The sequence below is a fragment of the Ceratina calcarata genome, unplaced genomic scaffold, assembly GCF_001652005.2.
Source record: "Ceratina calcarata isolate Rehan_Ccalc_2016 unplaced genomic scaffold, ASM165200v1 scaffold226.2, whole genome shotgun sequence".
NCBI lineage: Eukaryota > Metazoa > Arthropoda > Insecta > Hymenoptera > Apidae > Ceratina > Ceratina calcarata.
Window position 1 is genome coordinate 68,994 of NW_017144423.1, and position 10,315 is coordinate 79,308.

The following is a 10,315-nucleotide window of genomic DNA, read 5'->3' on the forward strand; positions in this document are numbered from 1 at the left end:
TTCTAAAAGGCGTAAAAAATCTCTTAAAATTTTATTATTTTCATTTATTCACACAGGATCGTTTGATGGAGCGCATAATGGCTATTAGCGGACCTACACACGATTTACCGCCGCAGGAGACAACAGAAAAGAAGTTCAGCGGTCGTAATCGTTTGTACATTGGAAACTTAACGAATGACGTTACAGAAGAAGAAATCCAGCAGATGTTTCAACAATACGGCGAAATATCTGAACTTTTTGTAAATAAAGAAAAGAACTTCGCGTTTCTGAGAATGGTAAGATAATACAAACACATTTTTCTTTTTAGTACTTTTCATATTAAGGATGATTAGAATAATTACCGTTTGATATTGAGTGATAATAATATTAGGCTGCATATTTATTATGACTACATATTTCATATATAGATCTTCAGCTGCACTAGCGAGCTGTTATTCAATTGTTATTATTTTATAGGATTACAGGGTAAATGCTGAGAAAGCAAAGCACGAACTGGATGGAACAATGCGCAAAGGTCGCGCACTTAAAGTACGTTTCGCTCCTCACTCGTCTACGATCAAAATAAAAAATCTCACACCTTGGATTTCAAACGAGTTGCTCGAGAAAGCATTTAGCGTGTTCGGTGAAATCGAACGCGCCATAGTCGTAGTAGACGACAGAGGAAAAACTACCGGCGAGGGAATCGTAGAATTCTGTAGAAAACCGTCTGCTCAGCTTGCTCTGCGAAAATGTACAGAAGGCTGCTACTTCTTGACAGCGTGAGTTTTTATTACGACATTTAAATTACGAATAATTTACCCCAACGCCACGCTTGTTCGACGTATTTTATTTATCAGCAAGTGCCTAAGTATAACAATTTTATTGGGGGAGAGTGAATTAATAGTTCCCAGAGGAAGCATGATACGATAATTATTCGTGTTGTGTGCCAAAGGAAGGAACACAGATCATTAATTCAACATATAATTCGATTAGAACGAAGGAATATAATTAATTATGTGCAACGTTTATATCACAGTTCCCTACGTCCAGTTGTCGTCGAACCATTCGAGCAGCAAGACGACGTCGACGGATACCCGGACAAGAATCTGCCTCGGAAGAATCCCGAGTTCTTCAAAGCCCGTGAAATTGGACCGAGATTCGCGCAGGTAGGCAGCTTCGAGCACGAGTACGGGACGAGGTGGAAGCAACTTCATGAGTTGTACAAGCAAAAGGAAGAAGCGTTGAAAAGGGAGATGGCAATGGAAGAGGAGAAACTGGAAGCTCAAATGGAATTTGCACGTTACGAACACGAAACAGAATTGTTGAGAGAACGTGAGTACTCGAAACGATAAAAGAGTATTCTGGATGCATGTGATATACGAGATTGTATTACTAATTCTAATATATGAATCATAGAATTACGTATGCGCGAAGCCGACCGCGAGAGACAGAAGAGAGAATGGGAGATGAAAGAGAGGCAAGCTGAGGAACAGAGGACGCGTGAGGAGGAACTCCGAAGGAGGCAACAAGAAGAAATGGCGATGCGTATACGAAGACAAGAAGAGGAACTCCACAGGCGTCAGCAAGAAAATAATTTGTTTATGCAGGTAAGCGTTCATTGAAAATCTTAAATAATCCTAGCTACGATATCGATACTGAACGATTCCTTTTTATCGGTTCATTCGACCTTATCAATAATCTTGTGCTGTATTTGTGTTTTAGGAACAAGCAATGCGAGGCAGCAGCGGAGGCGGAATGGGTGGAAAGAATTACGATTCTATTAGTAACAGTGATCGCGATGGATATGGCCAACCCGATGGTAAGTTTCAAGAAATACAATTTTTAATTAAAACGAATTGAATATCATGCATATTAATCCTGTATTTGAGTGTCGAGTTGTAATATCTAATTCTTTCGCGCAGCATTAGTATTAGAATTTTTGTTGACCGTGAACTTTCGTTTATTACAGGTGGAAGCAGCATGCCAGTGGTAACGTATCCCTTTACATTATTATTTTATACATTTTTTCTCCATGAGACAATTACCTGTTCTCCCTCAAAAGATATCAGTTTAATTTTTCTTTTATGTGCATTTCTAATTAATGTCACTGCGAGACAAATCGATTACGACTATATACGCGTAAATGTTTTCTTCGAGGAGTTACATTGCGTTCTTGCATGACGAAAGAACCAATATTATTTTGTGGAAGATTCTGCAAAGAAAAAAAAAGAAACGAAGATACGCGGGAGGGACTTTTTTTACAAGTATTTCCATGAAGCATGCTTTCCAAAACGGCAGAGTTATAATGTCTGCAACGATGCCAAACTGTGATATCGTTACCCGCGGTCGTATTTATATTACATCCGTTCTATTCGATCAGTTTTCATTAAGTGGCTATAACATGTGGAGGAGTCAATGGGCATTACTATTCTCTGTTTGACAAGCCATTATTTCTTACGATGTCGCGGCGCTACAATGCTGACTTTTAAATTACTTGATTATTCTCTACGGTCAGGCTGTGCCCTATCAGGGAAATTATCATCTCGGATCTTCAAATTATTAGAAATCCGTCACATATTCAGATCGTAAATCTGCGCCTATCTTACACTATACGTTTTACCCTTCTCAAAATGCTTGTTAAAATGTGTGATAAAATATTTGCTATTAGGAGATTCCAGCATAATATTCGATATAACGAACTGTGAACATTTATTTAAAGGGACATCCGTGTACAAAGTAGTAGGCAATTTCCATTGACCCTGCATAAGAAACAAGTGATAGGCTCTATCGGAATTTCTTCCCTCCGTACTGAAACTTCAGTACATTTAAGTAGGGATCATTTTCATCTACGCTGCCCACGACTAATTATCTGAACATGACCTATTTACGAGACTCACATAAAAGTTATAAACGATATTCATAATTGTTTAAACATTTCGTTGACAACGTCGACGGTGTGATTATTCTACGTTATGGGAAATTTTGTCGCGAAAAAATAAATATGGGGTAACGGTTAATAATTGAAATGCAGCCTTTCACGAGGTATGCATAATGCAAAGATCTAGGCAGTCGATGAATATTAGATAACTGCTGATTAACTCGAAACCATAAATAAATTAATATCTCATGCCACATTGGCCTCTCCATATGCTTGCAGACAGGAGGCTCTGTTTTCTATTCTCTCTAGTTATATTAAGGATTAAGTACGTTTATATACTGTGGAACTAATATATTTCTCAGACACCCCGAAGCTCTTGATTGAATGAAAGTTAATTCATTATATAGTTCCATGGTGTAATGTGATATTTATTAACCAACAAATGCCCAACTTTTAAGTATTAATAGAGAGCAATTAAGTGTGGAATCATACAAACATGGTTTCTGAATACAGTAATATTAATCTTAATTATTGGTAATTCTCAACTGGAATTCGTGGGAAGGCGATACCGTGAACATGCACGATTCTGTGGTTCCAGATATTGAATAAAGTTCGCTTAGAAACCTTGATCACGTTTCTTCGCTACTTTTATCAATATCTAAACCTCAGAATTGCCCGATGCTCGAGCTGTTATACCCTAAAAACATTAACGAAACGCTCCTTAATCGCATGCAACGAAACATTAGATCTGAATCGCAATTTTGCAAACGTGTTAGGCCTTTGATTTTTTATTAGAAATTTGTTTGACGCTTTGAAATAGCTACCAAGAACTTTTAGGACTGACAGAGTAAAAAATTGTTTACTTTCTTAGGAGCCTACTCTTGTACAACTTGTAGAATCACCTCTAACACTTTTTCTGGGATACTCTGTATTTCTAGACTCTTAAACAGTACCGATTGTGGGTCTGTTTCAGTTCTAAAATATACGGTTGCACGAAAGTGATAAGACAGGCATATATAAAATTTTAGGCCACTGAAACGTGACTTGGATGATCCGAGACCGAGAATTGGGGGCATTCAGCGGAACCAACAGTTGCCTAACGTGTTGGGAACTCATCGGTGCATAAAATCCGCTGATCCATTGATCAGTTTTCGTGTCTCACTCTGTTTCACATGTTGAAAAGTCTGAGTGAGCAGCGTTAAAATTACTCGACGATTGCGCAACTGTCGATTCCGGCGAATGGACCGATTGTCACTCGTCAGTTGGGCATTTGCTTGGTTCAATAACGCTAATTTCAATATCGAAGTAAGGCGGCATACAATTCTGGACATTTATATAACATATATATGTGTATATATATGTATGATCATTTGTTTTAGTGCGTGCTTTTATTGCACGTATAATTCGAAATTCTACTAATGTTGTAACGTGTTAAAACAACGTCTAACATTGTGTTTTCCCCTTTCTTTTCTATGTGATTTGACGAAAATTGACGATGACCTGTGCTGCTGTCAAACAATGGATGGTCGCCCTGAACCGTAAAAATGTATTTATGGTACATCCAAAATCTCGCCGTCAAAACACCGTTGTTCACCGTGTAAATCGTTGCCAATTCACCCTTGAAAATTCGCTGATATCTAAACACGTTTATCGAACGCTGAAACTCTCATTCTAACTTAACACGCGCGCGGTTTCACAAATATTCAACGATTGTTTTTTGTCTGCTACGATTAGGATCCGAAGTCTTTCATGGATGCTTATAACAGTATGGATCGCGGTAGCCGAGGGGGGTATAACGATGATCGTCAAATAATGGAATTAATGGACATGAGGGTAGACTTGGGTAACATGGGTGGCGGTCGTGGAGGTAGTGGTGGTAGTGGACGTTGGCAAGGTGGAGGTGATCGGAGTCGTCAAGACGATTATCCTAACAAGAGAAGACGTTATTAAACATGTCGCAGTATTATTATCGATCATTCTCTTTAGCCATCGAGAAGAAAAGAAATTATATTTCTCCGACAATTCACAACATCTTCAATCATTTTTTCCAACGATTTTTGCTATCGGTCATCCTTCATGTTTTGTATTAGGGGAAGGAACGTTTTCGCGAATGCGCTTAGGCAATTAACAAAAAGAAAAAAGGGGGACGTATAATAGCAGTCGGACGAGTATGGCTTTATATATGTTTGACATATATATAAATATATATCGAGATCTCTGACTTTACAACGTTAGTCATTTTTGCCAATTTTATATACAACGCCTGGTCAATCCGTTTTTTGAAATCATTTCATGTAAATAAATGACGATATTAAATCAGATTACAAACTAATCAGTTTGATACATTGACGAATTCTAGAGGAACCTGCGAACGCTTTAGGCATATGGAAAGTGATTAAAAGTCAATGCTAAAAGATTTGGTGTCGAATCTCGATTGCTAACAAACCATAGTAAATTCTTTTATTTTTTAGTAATAATATCGCGATCGCTATAACGTTTTCATTTTCTTCGAGATTGTGTTCGTTCTGTCGAGGAAGGATACGTGTGGCAATAACAGGATTTATATATGCCTGGAGTTTATTTCAGCTAGTAAACATTCGTTACACTAACATAATCATCATTGTCAATTAGGTCGTGTGAGAATTTTACTATACGAAAGACATGTGTAAATATTGAAAGAAAACGAACTAATATATATATATATATATATTAGTTCTTGTTATCGCTGTATCACCATATACCGGATTATTTATAATTTGTAACTTTTGATCGATTCAGCAGTTTTCAAAGCGGAAATGAAAAATATACTCTGATATATCGTATCTTTAGATTTGTACTTTATGATTAAAGAGAGGATATTGAATTTTAGTCTATAAGCGAGAGTGCGTTTAACGTTGGCTGAGAACTAATAGTAGTTATCAGTCAATTTGGTAATTGATCTTTGTATTAATAATTAATATTGCACGGGCTGCTGATGTATGATGTCTATATGAAAGACAATTTTATTTAGCGGATTACATACGTGTCTCCAATTTACGTTTTCAAACGAGATAAATAACGAAAGTACATGCAGAGTGCTCTTCTGCATTACTTTCAGGCTTTATAAAATTAATTATGTTAGAATAAGAAGTGATATCGGCACGGAGGAAGAAGCCCCCCGTGTCGCCTGGACTTTGTGAAGGAAGTTAATTGACAAAAAGTAATTTTATGAATAAAGGTCTATATTACATTCATTTGTAGGAGCTATTCATTTAATTGTCGATCTCCTACGGGAGGATTTTCTCGATATTATATCATATTAGAATTTGTAGCCTTTCGACTAATTATGATTTTCTCTTATATTTGAACTCTAACGACGTTGCCACGCGAGTTGGATAAAATTTTAGGAAATTACTCACTAAACCTCGGACAATTTACTGCGGCTATGAACTTAGAAAAAAAAAAAAATGCCAGGAAGGTATTCACTTCTATGAAACTAATGGATTCTACTAGAATTCTCTGATTTGTCTCTGATTCAAGCGTTACCACAAGTTTCTTTCAGGAGATCTTCGATACACAATGGATATTATGTTACTTTTACGTTTTGAGTTGTGAGTCTACTGAAAACGTTTCATATATACAATTGTTTGCATTTTCTGTTATAAACATTGTTTCTACCGTTCATTTGCCACTTTGGGTTCATGTATTATTCTGTTCGCGTAGAATAGTTACGAGTAGTGCACACAAATTGTATTTGATTAATTATCATTTTAAACAGAGACTTGGTATTCGTTGAACGAAAGATAAGATGTTTTCGTTCAATGAATACGTTCTTATTTAGCGACTGAAAAATATATCCGCAGCGAACGCTTTTGACTCTCACTCAGAAAACACGTTCCCTGAGGAACGCGAGGCATAAAATCTTGTACAAAGAAGTTGCATTTAAATGCGGCTGCTTTATACTTGAAAAGATTTGTATCTCGAAGAATCGTCACTATTTTAAAACACTTATACCTTAAGCGAAACGGAGGAACACGACCTAAGTGTATAAAAATAATTTTTATGGCCATCTATGCAACGTTGTAACTCGTTGCGATTAAATCCATTGATCATCTTTGCCGAAGAAAGCGACTAGGAGTGTACGCGATCACAAAATAATGCACGATAATAATCTGACCGTTATTAATCAAGAATCTCTTAACGGAGGAGAGACTGCGATCACGAGAGATAGGCTGACTTAACTTACTTGAAACTACTACTAGTCAATGAATCTACTGGTACGAGGTGAGTAGATTTTGTGAAACTCTGTTATTATGCGTAATTCTATTTTAATCTTCGGGTGGGACATTTATATGAGCATATGGTAAAGATTATAAAAATATAGCAGTCACGTACCGATTGCTAAATACTTTAAACAAGCTCTTGTATATAATTGTATACGTTTTATACAAGATTAAACACGTTTCGTTTCATTATAATTTTCTATAGATCGTCGGTAATTTTTAATACGATTCTCTGATTGAAATTTCGTCGTTTCATTTGTAATCTTTACCAAGTTACGTTCGTAACAGAAATTCCGATGTATTTAAAGTATCAGGAAAAACAGATAAGGACGTCGATTATCTGATATGACTCGTTTTTGTTAACTGTTTAATGTGTTTTATTCACACTCTGAGCCCTGGAATAATTCTCGCGTAATTATGCTTAATCGTCTTATCGTATGATTCAACCTGTTATGAATCCTAATATTTGTGTAAAAAATTTTATACCAGTCTAGATCGTCTTTTTACCTATGACAACCAAATGCACTTTTACACACAGACTTTAACGAATGGTTGTCTAGGTTCATTAATCAAATCTAGGCTGACGTAATTAGCTGTTACTTAAACGATCTAACTTCTAGGATACGATATCGATTTATATTATATGTCTAGACATTCGTATTCTATTGTATCTACTCGGTTTTTGGGTGGTGAATCTATATGGATCATACTGTAGGATCGCTTGAACCATTTGAAAACGATCAGTGAACTTCTATATACTTCCTGAACAGTATATGAAATTCGACAGGATGAAATCTTCTAATTTATCCCGTCTATGAATATTGATTAATTTTTATTTCGATATACGCTCCTACTCATAAATCTGAATGCCTTTAATAGTGGATTAATTCAGTGCTTCCATCGTCTAGCAAATATTTAAAATAATAGAGAATTACTTCAACTGATAGAAATAATTGAAATTGATTTGAAAATACTTTAAAGTCTGATTTATAATTAATCTGTATAGACTTATGAGTGGGATATTCTACTGCTTCAGATATAGCGTTTACAGTACATGTGGTTTTCTACCTCTCTTTCCATTGTACTCTTCAAAAATAAACTGAGAATTGAGAATTGATTCCCGCACGAAAATCTTAAAAGTTTCTTATTGGGTTGATGAAACATTTACATTGAAACATGTCTTTTACATTCTGGAATAGTTAAATATGATTACTGTTTAACTCATGATCATTTGTAGCTCGTGTATCAAATATCTTTTTTTTTTATATTAAAGCTTGATCGACGCGTTGCCTTTACGGAGAGTATTGATACAATTTCTTGTCTTTGCAGATGTTCATGGCAGATGCCGGTTGAAAACAGAACTGAATGAATTGAGAAACGAAATGGTAAACTTTGATCCTTATTTTTTCTAGTTTTCCTGATTTAATTTTCTTTTCAACTTCTTCCCATATTAAAACTATTTTTCTTTCTTACAGATTTCTATTCTCATCTGGCTTCATCACGAATTCAAAAGAGAAAGGAGAAACGAAGAAATAAAAGTGATCAAGGTTCGTCTGAATTTTTCGTATACACTTGAAAGAATTTAAATGAATTTCTTCACGATGATAAATTAATCAACGAGAGATTTCAATGACTGTCTCAACGTGTTCTGAATTATAACTGCAGTAATTCTATTTTATTCGATGTCCGCAATTGATATTAAAAATACGTATTTATATTTGCAGGAGGGGAGGGATGAACCGAGAGCCCGGAATCGACTGGCTTTGTTTTTGAGGTACTTATTCGAATTGAGAATTTCTTTTATATTCTATATTCTCATATAAGAGTATGATGATTTTCTTTCGGGGCTGAGTTTAGTGACGACGCTTGAAAATTCCCAACGTGTACCATTTTTTCTGAACATTAAATTCATCTTAATATATACAAACGTGAATACTACAGGTTTATTAACAAGAGATGTGTTTATCTGTTACAGGACAGTTCCGAGCGTGAAAGGTGATTCTTAGCAGATAAATTATAATTTTATTTAAAAGTACATTCGCTCTTTCAATTTATACGTGATGAAATCTTGGCTAGAGTCCTGATTAAAAAGATGACAACTACAGTTCGTTTTTGTGCTGATAATTAAGACTTGAATAAGCTTAACAGAATTCTTATAAACTTGTATGAACACGGTATTCCTTTTTTGTTACAGCGTCTTGTGCTACGTATGTAAACAATAAAATTTTAATGAAATACATTGTTGATTTAAAAAGACGAACGATTAATTCCTATCCATCTCCTCCCCTCGCATAATTAGAATAGAAAGAAAGAAATTAATACAAATAATCATAAATAAAATAAATCTATAATACACAATCAGTATACACAAAAAAGTAAATGTGAAACAACGCATCGGCAAATGTAGAACGAAAACAGAGTACTCTGAAAAACTCGATGCCGTACTTACGGATGTATTGGCTATACAGTCAATTCCAAAAGTTTATGCATTTTAGAAACGCATTTTTTAAACAGAAATCAGACGTCGGAAGAACATTGCTAATAAACAACAAAAAAAAATATTCGATTTTTCCGAGATTTTTCCAAGGGGTACCTTTCATCCTAAGCATGATGAATGACCGAGGGAACCACAAATCTTTTGACTGACGGTAATTATCGAAGTCCATCGAAGATCATCAGGGATGTCGCACCGTTGTCATCGTAGGAGACATCGAGGGTGTCCTTTTCGCACTTAGGATGAAAGGTACCCCTTGGAAAAATCTCAGAAAAATCGAAAATTTTTGTTTGTTGTTTATTATTAGCAATGTTCTTCCAACGTCTGATTTCTTTTTAAAGAATGCGTTTCTAAAGTGCATAAACTTTTGGGATTGACTGTATAGTCAATACATCCTTAAACAAAACGTTAGATATTTATTTAAGTATGAACGTACCAATTATTCGTTTGTAAAAGTTGCTAGTATTAAAGCTTCCAGTTGAACGTGCGATCTACGTTATAATTCACTAACGCTAAGGATGTTGTTGCCACGTGTTTTTTTTAGTTTGACAAAATCGTTCTCTGTTTGCAAATCCGCGTTCGCCAATCAGAGCGGTGTACCAGTCCCATTATGCCTAGATTACTTTAACACGTATTATCTTGCGTATAGAATAGATCACCGGTGAAAATTTTTCAAGCGCTCTGATTGGCGCGGTGCTAGGA

The 10,315-nt window shown here is 35.6% G+C and overlaps 2 protein-coding genes across 2 annotated transcripts in view; both read left to right on the top strand.

Moving 5' to 3' along the window:
* LOC108622533 (hrp65 protein) overlaps positions 1-6,090 on the top strand; it is a 9,351-nt gene extending 3,261 nt beyond the window's left edge. The window contains exons 3-9 of the mRNA XM_018020467.2: positions 57-275; positions 457-758; positions 1,016-1,311; positions 1,396-1,586; positions 1,702-1,798; positions 1,949-1,968; positions 4,592-6,090. Of these exons, the coding sequence (XP_017875956.1) occupies positions 57-275; positions 457-758; positions 1,016-1,311; positions 1,396-1,586; positions 1,702-1,798; positions 1,949-1,968; positions 4,592-4,807 (1,341 nt within the window). The 3' untranslated portion in view covers positions 4,808-6,090. The remainder of the gene's footprint in view (positions 1-56; positions 276-456; positions 759-1,015; positions 1,312-1,395; positions 1,587-1,701; positions 1,799-1,948; positions 1,969-4,591) is intronic.
* A 94-nt stretch (positions 6,091-6,184) lies between these two features.
* On the top strand, positions 6,185-9,414 carry LOC108622535 (uncharacterized). The gene is made up of 6 exons (XM_018020468.2): positions 6,185-7,120; positions 8,449-8,504; positions 8,595-8,666; positions 8,844-8,893; positions 9,095-9,114; positions 9,314-9,414. Exons 1-6 carry the CDS (start codon positions 7,102-7,104, stop codon positions 9,412-9,414), a joined length of 318 nt encoding a protein of 105 aa, XP_017875957.1. The 5' UTR covers positions 6,185-7,101.
* Positions 9,415-10,315: the final 901 nt, after the last annotated feature.